The following is a 20,522-nucleotide window of genomic DNA, read 5'->3' as shown; positions in this document are numbered from 1 at the left end:
TTGTGCCTGCTCTCAGCAGAATATTGTTGTGGCCTGCTCCCGTTTACTTCAGTCCAGGCAGATGGCTTCCCTGGTGGAAGTGGGAAGTGTTGTTGTTATCATTATTATCTCCCTTTCGGTTTGCCTCCAGCCCTTCCGATTTAAATCTGGCCCCTGGGAGTGGCTGTCGCTATCCTCCGGCAAAGTACTGTAGAGCTCGTTATTTATCCTTTGCCCTCCATAAGACTTACGGCATGCATACTGAAGGCTTGGATAAAAAAAATGAAAAATGACATTTTTATTATACTGACATCTAAGAAAGAGCCAAGGAATTTCTCTGATAAATATATGAATTTTGTTTTTAACTTTCCTTTGAAAATCTAATAGCAACTGATCAAATCTAAAACATATATTTTACTTTTGACTTTTGCACAGTTTTCAAACAAAATCTTTGTGCATTAATTTTTTCATAAAGAGTTCCCAATTTCATTGTAAAAGTAGGGCTGCCACAAATAGTCAATTAGTCACGACAATGTAAACTATTGAAAAAGTCAACGACTTTTGTTAGTTGTTTGTTTCTTAAATCTCAAAAATACGGTGTGTGCTTTCTTATGCCACGTCTGCCATTCTCTTCGACACACATAAGCAGTAGTGCTAATCCAGGTCAGCAGTAATGTCACAGGAAGTTCTAGGAAGACTTGGGTACCATAACAACACGACAATAGAGCTTGAAAGTGGGAAACAAAAAGAAAAATAAGTGTCCAATGCAATATTTGGTTAAGATGTGTGTGTCTTACATCTGGTCTACAAATGATCCAATTAGTCGACAAACTAAAAAAACAATTGGTGATTAGTTGACTATTAAAATAATCGTTTGTGGCAGCCCTAAAAGTAAACCTCATGTCGTAGCGGGGCTTAAGAAAATCTGCCGTGAGACCGCAAACATGTTTAAAGGCACCTGATCGACCAGTTTATATTTCAAATATCTTACACTACAGCAAAAAAATAGATAATGTGTAAAACATTTTTTTTTTAAAAAGTAGGATTAGAAAGAAAATCTAAAAAAAAGGAAGCAGATGAGGAATGGTAACTCTGAAAAATATATCGACTCAGTAATAGCTGTTTATTTCTCAATTAAAGTCTATGGGATTTTGGCACTTGGAACCACTGGGTGACTTTCTATTTGGAAGTCGATGGTGCAGGAGTCACTCAGTCCAGTTCTCATAAACAGTCAATGGTTGAAGTAGGAATCACAGCCTGAAGCAAATCAGTCTCACAAATGCTAAAATCCGTTTGTATCATTGTAGTGAAAGCAAACTGACTGGCTGGTAAAGACAGATTTGTGCAGCAAATGCGATGGTAATTTGAATCATACACATCTGCACAAAGATGCTAACTTGGTCTTGTGTAGTTTATCAATTTGGAGGTTATACTGTTTATGGTAAATTCTTCCCATAATTGTGAAGCTTCATTGCCCCACCCCTTTATAAGTGCACCGTAAATGGTAGCCCGGGCCAGCCAATGGCTCTTATCAAGCACTGCTCTGCTCCAATCTATTATGAAGGCGGTGTTATGAAACACTAAGTAGGAGCTGTAGCATTATACATAGCTGCTTGAGTGTAGTCTTTAATCATTCTCTATAATTGCAGGGATGGACTTTGAACCACAGACATATTTGTCTCCGCTTTTCATAGACGGCTAAACAACCAAGGGGGAGGGAGGCAGCAAGAGCCCGGGCCCGACCATGCACGGTTTCTGTCCCAGGTCCAGGGGCGGCCAAGCATGGAGGAGAAATGAAGGGGTCACAAACAGAAGAAAGAGTTTTGGCTGAGAGTGGGATAAAGGGGGGAGAGACATGAAATGGGCGAGTGGAGAGGTATTAGAGAAAAAAAAAAGGGAAAGCTGAGGGGACAACAAGATGGTACGCAAGTCCCAGTGGCAGATTGAGAGCTTAGAGGAGCCCAAACAAGGCTTTCCACCAAATACTGAGACCATTCATACAAGAAACACTGCTACAGAGACTCGACTCCAAAGCTTCTCCTTTGAGGCCCCAGCAATATATGGGGCTTTCAACTGCTTGTACATGAGTAGGTCTAATTGGAAGCTGAGGCAAAGCAAGGGGGAGTGGAGGTGGGGGAAGAGGAGCTAAGGAGTAGAAGAGAGGCAAGGAGGGGCACTTCGTTTAAGAGGCCATTGTTTTAACGAGCACATTCTGCCTCCCTCTCCTTTCTCCTCGTGTCCTCCCCTCAGATGCCCACACTCCACAGAGTCAAAAGGCGGCGTTTAGTCCCTCTGAACGAAGAGGGGCTGGGCTTGTTTTGACACTTTGTTCTTCTTGGCTTCGGTGAAAAGGCCCCGATTCTATAAGCCACTCAAGTTCATTAGGAAGTGCAGCTTTCAGCTGCGCCCCAATTCCAGCTCCAGGCCTCAAAAGGGCCTCCGAAGCCCTTAGTATTTGTTTAATAAAGACCCACACCGGCTCGACAACTACCACCTCCATTTCTCTTATCACAAGCCTGGCTGGGTCAGTCCCTGTAGGGTATAGGGGCCACTGACTCAAAATAATAAGGAGCACCAAATGGTGGAAAGACAAACAAAGGACACAAAGGCCCAAAAAGTATAAATGACACTAGAAAAGAAATTCACCTGAATAAAAAGAAAGGAAAAAAATAGATTTCAGATTAGGTAAGCGTGTGTTTTCAGGGTCAGGTTGCAGCTCTCACACTTGCAGCCAACATCACTACAGGAACAAAGCTGAGAGATTTCTCTAGAGGTCAGAAGAGGTCTGAGATCATACAAACCCAAAAGAGCCTGCTAGGGTTAGGCGTTACTGTGGAAGGGTGTATTCAGACTGGGATAGCCCATTGGTACGGACACAGTCCGCTAAATTTGGTACAGATCGAGTCCTGACCTGAACCTTATGTCTGGTGTGTATTCAGACTGGGAAAGTCCATTGGTACGGACACAGTCCGTTGAATTTGGTCCGAATTGAGTCCTGAATCTTACATCTGGTCTGTATTCAGACTACTGTCAACTGGACATTTCTGCTCTAATTTAAAGCTAGTAAACAAAACCACGTGACTAAAGATCTCTTCAGTCTTTGACCAGTAATTATGAGGTTGGGGCAAAGCAAAGAATAATGTAAATCCTAAATTTTATAATCCTTGTCAAGATTGATCACTTTTTAAACTTTATATTTCACTGACCAATTTTGAACATCTGTATCAACATCATGATGTTGTATTACCTGTATGTATATAAATAACAATTTTTACTGCTACTTTGGTACAGCAAATGCATGCTAAGGCGGTTACTGAGGCGACGATGGCTAAAAAGGTACGCTGATAAGTGATTGTGACATATATATTAGGGATGGGCTGATACATTTTTTCAGTCTGATAACGATAGCCGATATTTCCCCTGCAACTGTGGCTGATAGCCAACAGCCAATATTTACAGATATTCAAGTGTCTGCAATAACACCAAGTTTAGATTTTCTTTTTGTTTCTTTATAAAAACACAACTTTTCTTTTACTGTACCATCGCATTATATTTGACATTTTTAACATACAGAAAGGGATCTCATAGGAACAAGTATCACTTTAAGATTTTGAAAATATATCTAAAAGCATTCAGACCATTCACTGACTATTCGATTGTAAATACTGACTAATTACTGACTATTGGGATGGAAAATCATAAGCTTTTCATTGCCAGAGATCTATTAGGAACAACATGTATCCCTATCAAATATAAAATATACACAAAAACAGCCAGAACAATTGCTGACTATGACTGTGATCAGAACCTTCCCAGTGCCAAAGATCTATTAGGAACAAGTACTCAAGTCAAAAATAAAGTGTATCTGAAAACAGTCAGAAAAAATATCTGTGGATTTTTTAGTATTGGGTCAATACCGTTACTGACACCGATACATCGCCCATCCATAGTATTAGATTGTCAGGAAAACAGTGAGAAGTAATGTGTGTCACGTTAAAAGTTGTTATAATCCACCTGCATTCATCCGACCACATTTTAATGAGTTGCTGTGTCTCATTGCTGCTCCACATTTCGCCACGGTTGCTTCCTTTCTACTCTGTTTACATCCCATAATGCCCGGCTAAGGTGGCGGTTTGGTTCGGTTGTTCTGCTCCGAGCATAGAGACTATTCAGACTGTGAAAAACTCAGAGAAAACTGGAGCTCAGTCCGATGGAAACGAACCGGACCGCCTTCAAACCTGTGTCCAAGAGCGGTTCCTGGTCCCAGACCAGGGTCCGCTTGGCTGTATTTGTTCTGGATTATTGGGGAAAATAAACTCTGGTTCACTTTCATCAAACCAAATATGTCCAGTCTGAATACACACTAAGAAAAACTTGGCTGAATACCTTTACGGTTCATTACGAACTCCATGCTGTAGTAGTGAGACATCCGTTGTTACTTTCGGTTTATTACTACCATGGGGAAAAAAAGTTATGTTATTCATGCTTTAGAGTCATAAACAGGTGCTTGATGAAAGTTTCCTTCATACTATTCCAACCATATGACTTCAGAGCATTTTAGAAAAATGTTACCAGCACAAGCATCATTTTATGCCAAACACATAATGAACAGTCGCCCAGTGGGTCTCTGATTGACCAGTTACAGGTCTGCAGATCAAACCCAGATTCGTCAAAAGATGAAAAACACATTTCGTGGTGTGTTCTGTTGTTTTGCCAAGATTTTCTGGCGTTGCAACCCACTATACACGCTGGACACAACTGCTCAACTCCACATATTTAAACTGACTCAAAACATGTGAATGAAACTGAAAAGCAAGAACATTATTCCCAGTTAGAGGAGGTCAATCAAAAACAAGTTTTTTTTGCATTTTCTGTGCAAAACAGAGTAGTGGATGGGAGAGTCCTATTGAAGCAAATTTGCATGTCAGCTAATATCTAAAATCCTTGGATGCCCCATAAGTCTTTGGTGCGTTGGTACACTTGCTGGTCTCAACAGTCATTAAGGGCACTCCTCTGCAGTTGCAAAAAGGTAATAGGTTTTGTAAGCAAACAAGGCCAATTGATAAACATTTTTGTTTTTTAGACAAGTTTTTTAACAAAATAAAGAACCATATTTTTCATGGATTCTCGCATATTTTGGCTAAGGATGCGTCTCATTCTCAGGTGCGATTTATAGATGATCTTTGAAAAAACATAAATATCAACAACCACTAGAGGGCACTGTAGATGTGTGAATCAGTGTAAATCAGCAACAAAGAAGAACAGGCGCCACTCAGTTTTAGACTGGGCTTGATGGAATTGTTCCAAAGCACCACATAGGACAATGCATGGGTGCCCAAAACGGGGCCCGCCAAAGGTTATCTTGCTGTGGACCATGGAGTGTTTAGTTAAAACCCCTTACCAGTTTTCCATACTTTTGGCCTCCGGGTGGCGCTGTTAGCACTTCCTTTAACTGCAGCTATGGGTAAAACAACCCCCAGGTGAGTCAGCCTTGGGATATTTTTTTGTTTTAGAAATTCCCAAGAGCCTTCACAGTCACTTCTGATGCTTATAGCGGCCTTTTTCAGCTAGCCAAGATGGAGCAACAACGGCAAACGGATAAAGTCAAAAAAGCAGCTCCACGTCTCTCATTACGATTTCAGTCTGCTGTTTTCATTGGAAGAAAGCTTGTTTTAGCTTGCTCTTGTTTTTCAAATAAAAATGTCCAAAGAGGCCTTGCTGATAAAGGTTTTAAAGACAAATGCTAATTTTTATTTTATTCTTACTATGTGTTAATGAATACAGAATATAAATAAATGAATTAAGCCATATTCCTTATTTTCTCATTTTATTTCATGACATGCTAAAAAATATCAGGATCCCATTTAGATTTTAGCCCTTTGAGCGAAAAAGTTTGGGAACCCCTGGGATCAAGAATTCAGTGGATTGAGTGATTTAAAGTGATATAAAAATGTTCAGTTGCTTAGCATGTTCTCTATGCAAGAGTTACCTTAATAACTGTTCATTTGTTGAACTAATAGTTTTGGTTTCCTCCTATATTTTATGAAACTAAATAAGCATCAATGTATTGCAATAATAAAGCATAAATATATTCAGTTTATTCTGTTATTACGATATCTTGTCCCGTTTTATCCTAAATACATTTCTTCCAAAATTGTGACTTTTACTCCAGTGTGAATTATTTAAGATATTTTCTTTATTATGCTTTTTTTGGCTGCTGCGACTGATACCACAAAAAATACGGTAAATTTGCCCTAAATCACCAGGCAATGTTTTTTTTTTTTTTTTTTTAAGTGTTGTAGAAAGTGCACTCGATAAGACTGTGGGGGGTCCTTCTGAAATCATATCGCATTCTTATCTTATCTGAAGCTGCAGATGGCAGCCGTGAATGCGTCTGCTTAAACCTGTGACTGAGCAGCCTGTCTGTGCATGCGGGCGTGTTGAAAGTCTTTAGTCAGGCACTCCTTATAGGTAATCTGACAGCTGCTAACCCTCATGTACCCGGCTCATGAGCAAAGGGAGGACGGGCAGGATAGTGATCACGACAGGTCATAGAAGTTTTACATGTGGAACAGTTGATGAGCACCATTAGTATAAGCCCTAAAATACAGTAAAAAAAAAATTGGGTTAAATTCCAACTTACAACCTATTTATGTGTGTAATTCAGTTTTGTGAAATAAAAATTACAGCTATTATTTGAGACGCAAAAAAAATAGTTTGGAATTTTTTTTTAATACAGAACAGTTGCAATGTATTCTACTCTAGAAGAGTCTAAAATATCTTTTAAAAGTTTCTGCACATTTTAAGTGAGAAACTGTAAAGTTTCCATGAGATTTAGAGGATTTCAGATTCTGCAAATTTGAAAGTTTCCCCCCTAAATGAAAACTACCCGCAGAAACTGTGTTTGACTCACTGGTCAGATTTATCTTGTCATTATCCAATCACAAGGAGAGGAAGGGGGGGTTGAGCCCCTGTGTCTGTGTTGCAGACTCTCTGTCTGAGGGCTGGCAGTACTTTTCCACACAATGAAACATGGACCCAAACACAGGGATCACCCAACCTCTGACTGATTGACTGGTAATACTTCAGCTGAACAAATGTCAAATTGTACCCAATAATACCAACTAAATCACAATTGTTAGCTTGTTAACCCCCTTTTCTACAGGGTTTATTAACAGTTTTTTTTTTTTTGAGTGACAATAAAACAAAATAAATGAAGCGAAAGATCTTGCTTAACCATGGTCCTAAAAAGCTAGAATGCACTAGAAAAGGCATTCAGATGGTGAACTGGAAGAAAAAACTGTTGTAGAAAAATGTGGTTTGTTTTGGGTTTTTTTTATTTTTTTTATTTTTTTTTTAGAGGGTTTTAAACTTCAAACTGAAATTCATCCATTCAGATTAAAAACCCACTCTAATCGTTTTTAAACTATTCTCAAAGCATTCCCAGTGGTCTTTTATTGATAATTATGACATTTTAGCAGAATAAAAAAACCTGCATCGTTTTCTATCAACTAGTTTCTGCAGAGCGACAGGAGTTCATTAGTTTTTGCTCTCTGAATTAGTTGTGAACTGGACTGTTGACCCACGGTAAGTCCGCCCCGATTTCCCATCACTCATCTGTTTTCACGTTAGCTTACAGCCCCTCACAACCCTAACCTCACAATAGCAGTGCAACAAAAATTGCGAGCAATATTTGAGCTATTAAGCCATACAGTTTTAATTAGGGCTAGAACAGGACAAGTTAAAAAAAATAAAATAAAATAAAAACAGCTAGGTACGAATAATAACTTCCACAAACAATTCAATTCAATTCACGAGAGCCTGGATCAATTCAATTCAGATTTTTTTCGATTGTTTCGATCCTCTCAATTCAATTTTATTCAACTCAATTTTGAGCAAATTTAGACACATTTGTTTAGAAATACATGAATAATCTACTTTATGTTTTGAATTTATTCAAATTCATGTACTACAGTTCACATACTGTAAATGCATCAGTGAAATAATGAGATTGTTAATATCATCCAGTGTTACATGGATTCTCTAAAGGAGAAGTTCCAACAAAAATGTTTAGCTCATTAACGTTGTAAACATTGTTCTGCATCTCCTGGAGGGCGTTTTAGTTTGGCCACTAGGTGGTGATCGCGCTGTAGTAGTACACTTTTTTTCAAGAAGAGTAAGCAAAGAAGAAGCAAAAACAGGATTTTAGATCACAGATGGTTTCTTTAAAAAATATTTCCTTAAAAGAGTTTGGAAAATTCCTGCCTGTGAGTAAATAAAGATGTTCATTTAGTCACCAATATATGAATAGGTCGACCAAGTGTTACCATTAGCCATCCTATAAGAAATCCCATTAAGCTTTAGCATCAAGCTAGCAGACTTCAGCTTTATGTGATAAATCGATCTATAATTTTATGGATCAATTATTGATCTATTAAGCTTAAAGAGATTAATTGATTTTTATCAACCCAGCCCTAGTTTCAAGTCAGATGCTAGCTCAGACAAGGAAAACAAAGAAAACGTGGATTTGTCTACAAATGGATGCAATGGAATGGAACAGAGAAGAGAGCTTGTGGCCCCGATTCTAGTGTGTGCGTCACAATAACAAGCTTTTTCTAACTGAATTTTTTAATCTACTCCTGATTCAAAGTGATTTAAATAAAAAAAAATCTCTGAAATCCAATTTTAAAAAGTAATTGTCTTAATATAAGTCTTCCATCATCAGGAATAAATATACGAAAGACATCAAAATAAGATTTTTTTTGCATGTTTTTTTTTCCCCGCTAAAAGTATTAGCTCTGTTTTGTGACATAGGCGTTACCCTTGGTGTGACAGATAGTTTGGATGTCTTTCTGGCATGATCAGGACTGTTTCAAGCTGGCAAGCAGACAGTGTGTACTACTTCTGTGAGGATTTTCATTTCCTAATGGAGCAGAGGACACGCGAATGTCTTGTTAAATCAGCATTGGTGGGCTGAAGATGAATCCCATGGAGACTTGCAAAAAGTGAGTCCCAGCAATGACATCAATTAGTAAAAACAGCCCCATTCCCCCCACCGTCCCTCCATGAGGCGGCTCTGAAGGCGGGCTGTTTATGAACTGCCTGGTTAAGCCCATCTGCTCACAAACACATTTTGTCTATGACCTCTGCATTGTGAATGAGGCTATAGCTGGTTAGAAAAAAGAGACACGTCTTTCTCCGACTGTAGTTATTTATATATTGAACTCTCACCCAATCTGTTTTTTGTCCACAGCTGACACTGCAGGAAGGAAATAAAGATATGAACAAGTCCATTTGTTTAATGTCCTAATTTCTTTTTGGGTTTTTCAGAGCTCTGGATGTTCCAAAACAAAAAGAACCAGATCCACTCAACAGGAAGAAAATGACGACATTTCTGTACAGTTGCAAATTTTATATCAAGGAATTGTTTTGTCTACTTTGACATGGCAAAACAAGACACACAAGACAGGACATGGGCAAAAATGTCCCTTGTTTGCTAGAGTTTTCAACATAAAAGTGCACTAACAAACTAAACACAAGAACAGAAGGAAGGACATGCCGAAAGGCCACTTGCTAATAAAGAATGAGTTGGCCATGGCAACTGTTACGGACCGTTTTGGATTCTACTTCAGCGTTGATAGTTGCACGGTACTCGAGTCTTGTGTGGTTGGGTGATTTTAAATTTAAAGACCCACGTGGATCTTTCGATCCAACTTAAACAAGTTCTCAGTGGTCTTTTAATTATGATTATGCCATTTTTAGCCAAAATTTAGGTTACAGTCTAGGACATAGTCAAGGACACAGTCTATGAAAGTCTAGAACACAGTCGAGGACATCGTCGCGGCCACAGTCTTGAACACAGTCTAGGTCCTAGACTATGGCCACTCTGCAGAAACTACGTCCTAGACTCTAGGCCATAGTTTCTGCAGAGTGTCCATAGTTTGTAAGAAATTCAGCTCTAGGTTGTGGGTGTGGAGCAACCCTTCTCCCCTTTCCGTCATCCATAAGTTAAAGCTGTTTACACGCTCTTCCACTTGCTTACGGCCTCTCGCAACCCCAACCTAACATTACCGGTGCAAAAAAAGAAAGGCAATCAATACTGGAGCTATCTAGCCGTACAATTTTAAGAAAGAGACCAGCTCGGACAACGAAAACGAAGACATACAGTACATTTGTCTACAAAAGAAATACTTAGAACTGGGCGGAACTGCAACATTTTAAAATGTGGCAACAGCAGAGTGGATGTCCACAACAGGTAAAAGTATGTATTTCTAAAAGTTTTGAGATTATTTTTGTCTTTATATCCTTTAAAAATATTACTCTAGTTTTTTTTTTAAAGCTTAAAGAAGCTTGCTTTGATCATTTCTTCTTTTTGACTCAAGCATAGGGGGTGAGTGTGGGGAAAAGCATTATGCTTGGCCACCCGTAGCTCCACCCCTGACACAGACAATTTCAAGCTTAATTTTCTTATTGTATGTCATCTATCATGAGATAATTGCCAAACAAACATGTTAAAAACACACACACACAAAAAAAAAAAATCATCCTTACAATATCCTAAAAACCTACATGACAGCTAAATAATACATTTCATAGAAAAATCCCCCCCCCCCAAAAAAAAGGTCAAAAACCAAGATAAAACCAATAGCGTCTTGGGTCCTGCACGTTTCACAGCTGATGGTTTGACAAAATGTGGATGAATGCCACATTTTTCCACTGGAAGCTAAACAGTGACATTTTGAATGAATCAAATGTCATTAGGATAAATGTTTTACTAGACAAATGAAGAGTTTACACCCTTTTATTCTTGTATACAAGCGTAAAAAACAAGTGTCCATGCTCTATGTCTGCAGGTAAAGAATCACCTAATAAAAAAAATTTTAAAGTTGGAAAGTAGAAACCCATGCTGAGTTGACTAACTAGTCCATCTATTAAATTAGTCAATATGTTCCAGGAATGGGACAATGTTAAGAGATTAGACATTTACAATGCCTACATCATCTGTCGATAAAATTTGAGCTCATGCAGATGCCGATTTGAGAAAAAAAGGCGAATTCTTTTTGTCTGCAATATGATGGCATGACGTCTTGGCTAGTGGCTGAAACAATAAGCCAGAAAGCGTGGCTTAATTTTTAATGCATGGCTGAGAGCACACATGGAGTGGAGGGAGGACTTTCATCTCAGCGTGCCGTTAATGCCACCCTCGTTTCACACTTTTGTCCTCCTCCAAGAAAGCTGGACAGCGATGAGTGTCCTTGCAGAGGCTTTTTTTCCCCCTTAGTCACAGCAAGTGTGGAGAGAACCCAAAGAAGAATTAAGTTACTATAGATCTGTACCTGTGTGTGTCCTTTAAAATGCCTTTGTGTCCCTACCCCCTTCCTCTGGTTGTGCTCAGACACCGAGTCTCCAGCCCTGCTTATCTTTCTGTCCTCAGTAGCAGACCCCCACTGAGACAGGGAACCGTAGTTTATTACAGTCTCCAATAATCTGCACCCACAGAGGATTTCAGATTCAAGGCCCATAAGAAACTCTCCTGGTAGGAAACCTCAGAAAAGCTGCCAAAAATGCTGTTTGACTACTAGTATTTAACTCAGACTCTACACTGTCATAAAGTGTGAATCTGCCTCTGGGATGTCTTTGTTGTCGTCGTGATTCATGCGAAGCCTACATTTGACCCTCGTATACTGCATGCGGACAGAAAATTGCTCCACTATGGGGAGCCAATGGAACTAATTTGACTCACATCTTCAAACTGCCTCAATGACATTTCCTGTTTGTTGGATTTTGTTTTTATTGTCACAGGACAGAAATGCTAAAGCATCATAGCTTAACCCTGTAACACCAGGGCTTTAGTTCCAGTGTTGACATTCTTTCAACTACCGCAACGCGTCAACTGGTGACACCGTTAATTCTAGCAGATTCTGAAGCAGAGAAATGTAGCCTTGCGCTGATATTCAACACTTTACAGTAGTGAGGTGTTCACATGATCAACGCAAATCAGCCGATACACACTGAACACTTAAATGGACAAAGATTTACAGTATGCCAAAGAACAGAGCCACCATCCGTTCATGAATGTAAGTGTTCATGGGTGAATTAAACTGTATGCGCTTTAGGTCATTTTATTATTTATTTAGGTGTCACCGGTGACAAGTGTTTAATTCAATTGAGCAAAAGAATTGTGACAACTGAATGAAAAAAGTAATGAGTTTTAGCCCTTTTGTTTTATAATTTTTAACAAAATCTTGAGAAAAGATTTCTAAAATCACCACAACTGGCCTTGTTTGGCGTCTAGGAAATTGACATCTGTGACACACAATAGAGAAGTGAGCATAATTGAAATATGTCCTGAGGCTGTGGCATCATGTTCTGAAATCAGAAACGGAGATAAAGTCTGCCTACGGGTCTCTTAAAGAGCCAAATAGACTTGAAGGGAGAGCCAGGTGATTTATAAAAAGGTAAAAGGAACAAAAGCGGGCGAGAAGGATCTGAGGTCTGACAACAAATATCTATATCAAAATGTTGGAAAGGGGGACTGGGAATCAAGTAATCATAAGCTGCCTACACTGCTACCTTGGAGGTGCAATTCCATCCACTCTGAAGAGATGAATAAAGCACAGTGGGGGTATCAGGTGGCCAACTCTGCCTTCTTCTGGTGCGAGCACACAGCCGAGCTGACACCAGCCTAACAGGCTGGAATGGATGGGGAAACACACATTTGTGTAATGCAGCAGCTCTGGGTTCAGTGCAAAATGCTCTCTTTTCAGTAAACTCTTCCACCTCAAAAAAGGGGTCCAAGCAGCAGCACAAGTAACAAAGTCAGTAAAAAGTATAATTGAGGTAAATAAAAGTTGACAAAAATAAAAAAAAATAATGTGGAAGAATGTAGAAGTTTCAGCCCAAAAGTTTTTGGCTTTTTACAAGAATCTAATTACACCACAGATTAAATTAGTATAACTTCTGCAGAAAATTATCAAAGGAAACATTTTTTTCTTTCTTTCTACATTCATATGTAGGTACTGAATGAATAATATCCGAGATAGATACCCATGTGACAGCGGTGTGCTTAAAGGTTAGAAGTGATCAAATAACCACTTTAGGGGAAACACACTAGAGCATGATTATTTGTCCCCCCCGACGCAATTCCTGAACTCACATTGAACTTAACAAGCACACACACAGAGGATACAGTAGGTAGGTACTCTTTGTTGGCTTCTCATACACTCATGAATGGATGTAGTTTGTTGACCTTGCGGCTGTAGTTGTCCTGGTCCATCAAACTAATGCCTTAGTCATAATTGCCCTTACAGGTGCTTATGGGTTGTCTCCAGGCAAAAAATTGGAAACCTGTATGAAAATTTTAAGATTGTAGATTCCTTGGTGAGAGCACTTAGTAAGAAACACACTTTTTCTACGGGCGTGCTGCGGGGGATAGGTTGCAGCAAACACTTAACCCTCACGCTATCAACCTTACATAGATGCGTGATCCCTCCCATGACAAAGGTGGACAGGATGTTATGTCAGCCATGGACACCATCCATCCATCAATCTTCTTCCGCTCATCCAGGACTGGGTCGTCAGGGCAGCAGTCTAAGTAGAGATGCCCAGACTTCCCTCTCCCCTCCTACTTCCTCCAGCTCCTCTGAGGGGACCCCCAAACGTTCCCAGGTCAGCCGACAAACTTAGCGTGTCCTGGTTCTTTCCGGCACCTCCACCCAGTGGGACATACCCGGAACATCTCACCAGGGAGCCGTCCAGGAGGCATCCGGACCAGATGCCCAAGCCACCTTAACTGGCTCCTTTCAATATGGAGGAGAAGAGACTCTACTCCGAGCTCTCTCTGGGTGAACGAGCTTCTCACCCTATTTCTGGCTGCACCTAGAAACGCTGTCCATAAAAACTATGAACAGAACCGGTGATAAAGGGCAGCCCTGCCGGAGTCCAACATGCATCGGGAACAGGTCTGACTTACAGCAGGCTATACGAACCAAGCTCCTGCTCTGGTCACACAGAGACCGAACAGCCCTAAACAAAGTTCTCCAGACCAGATGACCCCACTTTAAATGTACGTAAATATGCCTAGGATAGCACAAGGGTTACACAACACACAAGGGTAAGTAAGAGTGAAGTAGGTGAGAAGCAACCACGTCATCCAGGTTTTTCATTTTTTCAACCCACCTAAAACCTGCATCCTACGGTGTCCTATGGGTCCTTTCACATCAAGTGAATGTTGTAGTTGCGCATGGTCAGTAAGGAGCCAATGCGTGCACCTTCCTAGCAAATAGAGAGTGGCGTTAAGGGGACCAAACAACGGCATCACCGGTACGTCAAAAGTGCATGCAACTTAAATCCTCCTTGCAAATACTTCGCAATACATTTAGCACACGCACAACAAATCCATTTTCAGGACATTCCTTGATGTGATCACACAGGTCTCAAGGAGAACTTCAAGACACACCTCCGCTACCTATAAGATACAACCCAAAAACCTGTAGCCCCTTAACTGGTTAACCCAGTACAGGTGCATGTGACTAAGACATAAAAATTGACCTGGAATGTTGTATAATTGACATGACAGGTACGCAGTGTTATGCCCTGGTACATTAAGCAAACAAACCAGAGCCATAGTTGTCTGGCTCCACCAAACTAAGCTCCGACTCAACTCTTCATGGAAGAATTACACCATGTCAGACAAAACCGCACTAGTACACAGAAGAGATCGATCACAGCAGTTAAATGAACCAGACCTTGGAGGGTCAAATGTGCTTGAAGTATGAATACCAGGTGTGCATGTCTTTCTAATGTCTCAATGGCATTCCTGAAGCCTGGAAAATAGCTTGTATAACTCCATTAACATCAATATCTCCATTGTGATTTTCAAGCCCTTTCATATTTTAGTATTCACTTCTAGTGGTAAATTCACTGCCCAAATCAAACCTTTCAAAGATTTCTCCTCACTTTTTCTTTTACCTACCTTGCTGGATGCTTCCTCAGTTCAGAAGTCACCTTCCCTTCCCCTGGCGCTTTTGCAAAGTTCATTTTTTGTGCTACCAGTCAGTCTGATGTAGGTCAAACGTCAGGCATCCATCAAAGATATGAGGCACCAAGGACAGGTCCCCATTGATCATAGAATACATTTGTAAACAATTCTGGTCCGTCTCTTTCCTGAACTGGACTTTGAACGTCGCTGGTTTCTTGGACGCACTTAATTGGCGAAAGGCTTTAGCACGACGCCCTTCCCCAATCTGTTTGTGCTCTGAGCCCCCACACCAAAACCCTCAGAAAAACACTACAGGATATTTTAGTAAGGGCTGCACGGTGGCGCAAGTGGTTAGCGCTCTTGCCTCACAGCGAGAAGACCCCGGTTCGAATCCCGGCTGGGACCTTTCTGTGTGGAGTTTGCATGTTCTCCCCGTGCATGCGTGGGTTTTCACCGGGGACTCCGGCTTCCTCCCACCGTCCAAAAACATGCTTCGTAGGTTAATTGGCGACTCTGAATTGCCCCTAGGTGTGGATGTGAGAGTGAATGTGTGTGTGATTGGGGCCCTGCGACGGACTGGCGACCTGTCCAGGGTGTACCCCGCCTTCGCCCTTCAGTAGCCGGGATAGGCTCCGGCACCCCGCGACCCCGAAAGGGAAGAAGCGGTCAAGACGATGGATGCATGGATGGATATTTTAGTACACTTCTAAATTCTTCTATTTCAGATCTGAAACTAGAAACAAAATAGACGATTTTTTCATTCGAAAAAAGCCACTTGCCAATAATATTCTCTTCTTTATAGCACTTCCAAATGGCACGACTTCCATCACTGACTTGAATGAAAGATTTGCATTAAAATATAACCTTGAATTCAAAGAAACAACAAAGAACAGTCAATTAAACGGTTGCCTTGTAGAGGCCACATCTTTTCTTCTCTTATTGTCAACCCACCTACTTTTCTTCTTTCTAAAAAAAGTGTTTTTGAATGTTTGCCCTCCTGATTCTTGAAAAAAAGGCATTTAGCTTAGACTTGTTTATTTCAGTGGATTCTGCATATTTGAGAAAAAGTGAACCCTGATGGTCTTTAGTGGTTCTAGATTCAACTTCCAACAGTTGTTGATCAGTAATGGGGTCTCAATGTAGTTCCATCCCAGACTCATTATAAACATTATTTTGCCAGCTTGATCCAAAACATCACAAATATGCAGTTTGTCCTCATATTTTAATACTAAAACATACAAACATGAGTTCAGAAAGCCATGAATTTCAATACACACATTTTCATGCACGGTTTTCGTTCTCACTTTTTATAAGAAAGTAGTGTTAAGAGTGGAATGTGGGTCAAGAAAGCAGATTTTATGAATTGCAGTAAAAGACTTAGATGGGGAGAAATAAAAATAGAGTTCCAACTAAAATGAGAATGCCAGCACAGACCTATCACATAAAACAGACAAAGGCCTGTTCAGTGCATGATGCAGGCAAACCAGAGTTAATTGCTTTATGACCGAACAAGCTTATGATCAAGTGAGCACCAGATAAAAACAGAAGACAGAAGACAATGTTGATAACTAGATCCGGAAGGATGGAAGCTCTAACAATACACAGGATGTGTGAATCATTCATGGCGACTTTTGTTTTCATTCGGGTATTGACTTTTATCTGGCTGACATTTTGGGGACCGTCTCCTGGTGACATTTTAAGTATGTCACAATTACAACAACCTCCTTTTGAGGTCCAACTAGACAATTACAGATGTCGTTTCTGCTCTTTTGTCGGACGCATTTTTTTCCAGGGCATGTCAGAGAGCCTGGCACTGCGCATCCAAGTGTGTATACTGCTAAGCCCCCGGTGTGTATGTGTGTGTATTTAGACGCTGCTGCAATGAGCCCTCACATTCCAGCGGCTGTTCGAACATGTTGTAAACATAAGGTGTTAGAGAAACATGGCATGGGGGGGTAAGTGGGAAACACTGTGACCTATAACAAGAGCTGATGAAGGGAAGGAGGACACAGGAAGTGAGGTACTGCAGATTAGCACCTACAGTTAGAGCAAAAGCAGGATTCAGGAGAACATGAAACAGAGACGCTGCATCCACAAAGGTCACCGCTTCAGGTTTTCTGCAAGTCTTTGGATCACTTGCAGAAAAGAAAAAAGAAATCTATTGTCCAAGAAAAACACCAAACTGCCAGACAAATGGCTGGATTTCTGCACTGAGTTTTTAGTGATAAGAAAGATCCAAATATCCTTTTATCTTTGTGTTCATTTGATTGATATTTAAGACACTTTGATAAGAATGACTATAACCATGATTTTGCCACAACTTTGGCCAATCACCCTTACTCTGAAAAAGTCTGACCCCTTAAACCGTTTCCATCTTGGAGGTTTAATCATATAAGTCATCAATCTAAACAATCAGACATTCTCACTTCCTTGTGTCGACATGGTTCATAGAGTCTCTCAGTTACAGCAAAAGCTAAAGATTGTGTTTAGCGGTGGAGGATCCAGAGTCAGACTGGCAGTAAGCAGTGAATGGACTGATGTATCGTTTCTATGGCAACCACTCTAGCCAATCAGGAGTGAGTGATTTGAAAGTCTACATCCCTACCACCTACCTAAAAGTGGGCAAACATTTTGAACATTTGACGTGAGACCATATACTTTTATTGAGGCATTCGATTGGCCAGTTTATAACTTGAATAACTTGCACCACAGAAAAAAAGTATCATTAAAAAAATTAGACATTTAGACATAAAAAAAATGGTAGAGCTAGAATGATTATTCTGGCAAATATAATGAAACAGTAATAGCTGTTTATTTTTCAATAGAAGTCTATGGCTACATCCGATTTCCCTCCATAATCCCTAACTACTAAAGACTAGATAGTGCGGAACTATATAGTGTCCTGGATTTTAAAAGCAATTCGGACACCACTACTATCACTACGTCCACTATTTGTGACTCCACTGTGTTCTGATGATGAAAATGTAGATGATTTATTAAAAACTTACATTTAAATAAGTTTTTTGTGGTCTAAATTCACTAATGTAGTGAACATCGATGCAGGCTAGTTTTTCGCAATGACTTCTGGGAAATTTCTAGTGCACTCGATTTTGGAATTGTAGATTCGGACAGCAATACAAATTGGTGAACGCACTATATGATGTACTTTATAGTGAGTAGGGAAGGAACTCGGACATAGCCTATGGGATTTTGGCTTCTTGGAACCAGCGACAGGGGAGGGGTCAGTCAGTCCAGTTCTTATATACAGTAGTCTGTCCGACATCTGCAAGAGAATCTGGCCACAGAGAAAAAACGTGGCGCTTGAAAATTAATAGCCGGAAGTCCCTCCCCGACAGAGCAGTCTGCAAAAGAAAAAGAAATTGCGCCCGAAATGATTGGCCAGAACTCCTTGTTTTAAGCTTTTGACCTTTTTTCCCTTTGACATACAATAACTGCTAATGTGATCAGCTGATTCAAAACAAAAAAAAAAGGTCATTTTGACAGCTTTTTCTCCAGAGGTAAACGGGTGTCATTATACACATTTGAACACTTGCTAATATTGACTTGATAGAAATAAAACAATTAACATTCTCTGTCCATTTGAAGCTCATCTTGCACACTAAACATTTAGACAGTTACAGTTTATTCACATTTAAAAGCTTAAAATCTGGTAGTTCTGAAAAGGTTTTAAAATATCATTTTTAAAAGGGTTTGCTAAAGTTTATGAAATTTCTCCTTACGCAAGCGGCTAAAGTTGCGAAGTTTCAGGCTTCAGGCTACAGATTGTTTCTGGCGCTATCTTGCACAGGACCAGAGGCCCATCAACGTTGGAGGCAGCGTTCTTCACTACATCTCCCAAGATTCATTGGGTAAACTTAAATTAAAATAACAGTTTTTTCCCTCAAACAAACAAATAAATTGTTTGTTACAATTTATATTTTTAATTTAGACAAAAACTTTTTTTTTTTTTAATGCACGCAAGAACCTGAAGGTACTGGTACATCATTAATCCACAGTTACTTTTTTTTGTGGTTTCTGGTATTCCTTGTGGTTTTTGTCAAAGAAAACATGTACATTTGCTCAAAAAAGGTTGGAAGACACTAACATAATGAAAAAGAATTTTTTGTTGTCGTTTTTCCCCAAAACCTATTTTTACTTGATCTAAAATCAAATATTTCATTTATTCTGGGCTTTCCCCTGAGACATGACATAACATCGGACGTGCACATCTACCTATGGATGTACCCCACATCCTCAGTGATCCTTCATCAGAACTGGCAGTAAACCTGCAACCTTCTTCCTTCCAGCCACTGCCATGCTGGTCCAAACCCCGTCCCCTTCACATGGTCGGGCTGCCTCAGCTGCTGCTCTCCGCGCACAGAACTTGACTTTCAGCTTTTGAGGGGGGAGGTAGTACATGAGCTTTGAAGGGGGGGAGAGTGGACGCACATTTTCCACAACACTTTCTATTTTAACCAGCAGACAGAGCATGCGCTCTTTTATTCTAGGTAAACTTGGGTCCGGTCGGTCAGTGTGAGAGCCGGGGTTCTGAGGTAAGAACAGCCGTTCACGGCCGCCGCTCCCTTACCTGGACTCTGGCTGAGGAACAAAGTTGCGAGGGCGCCCCACAGCACCGCGGCCGGCTGCATCTTGGACCCCCCTGTGCAGTTCTCGGTCTTCTCGGTCCCTGTTCTTCCTTCTTCTCAGCGCAATACAGACTGAAACGCAACGGCTCCGGCTCTTAACCTCACACCATGACGGACTTGTTGTCTCCGACTCTTCCCGCCAGCTCCCCCGCCTCCTCCTCCAGACTGAGATAAAGCATCAAAACTCGGATTAAAAAGTTAACTCAGAGAGGCAGCACGGCCTCACTCTCCAGCATAATGTGCAGCAGTCCCCGAGTGTGGATACCAATAGGAGCAGAGGGCTGTACCATTTTCCCAATGAAGGGAGGTACGCAAATCCATTTAGGAGTTTTAAAGTTTTAAATAATGAAAACATATACATTTAGTTGATAGTCATCTTTTACATACATGCATATGAGTTCAGTTAATTATTTTTTCCAGTATATACTCTTTAAATCTTAAATTAATTATCCTTCCTCCATGTGCCCCCCTATTCCAGCGTCAATGGTATCGTCCAGAATCTCTGCTCCCCTGGTGTCATTTGTTAAATAGCGTTTGTTTAACAGGCTGGTGGTCCGCTCGGCTGAAGACAAACCGGCCCGAGTCCAGAGGCGACAGTAAACAGGACGGCGGAAAATCCGACATTCTTCCGCTCACTTTAGCCTTCTCCTCTTCGCATCGAACGGGAGGGTAAAAATAAAGCAGCTGTTGTCACCCAAGTCTGCGAAAGTCAATGAATTTTACTGCGAAGGGTCGATCATGAGGTCAGGACACCAGTCGCGCGGAAACGCACGTAAAGGATTTCATGGTGACACATAAGTATTGTTGAATTTGCTTAAAATGTTTTCCGAATTGCATTTTTAAAACACAAATGTATTTAAGTTATTTTAAATCTCCATCTTTAGAGGTACTTAGTTCTTCACTCATTACATTTCTCA

The 20,522-nt window shown here is 40.5% G+C and overlaps 1 protein-coding gene across 3 annotated transcripts in view; it reads right to left on the bottom strand.

Annotated features, from left to right (window-relative positions):
• lrp4 (low density lipoprotein receptor-related protein 4) overlaps positions 1–19,833 on the bottom strand; it is a 152,748-nt gene extending 132,915 nt beyond the window's left edge. For all 3 annotated transcript variants that reach the window (XM_024295166.2, XM_024295167.2, XM_024295168.2), the window contains exon 1: positions 19,548–19,833. In XM_024295166.2, coding sequence (XP_024150934.1) covers positions 19,548–19,608 — 61 coding nt within the window. In that variant the 5' untranslated portion in view covers positions 19,609–19,833. The remainder of the gene's footprint in view (positions 1–19,547) is intronic.
• Positions 19,834–20,522: the final 689 nt, after the last annotated feature.

Source organism: Oryzias melastigma, linkage group LG3, assembly GCF_002922805.2.
Source record: "Oryzias melastigma strain HK-1 linkage group LG3, ASM292280v2, whole genome shotgun sequence".
Taxonomy (NCBI): domain Eukaryota; kingdom Metazoa; phylum Chordata; class Actinopteri; order Beloniformes; family Adrianichthyidae; genus Oryzias; species Oryzias melastigma.
This window is presented reverse-complemented; position numbering and strand designations above follow the sequence as displayed.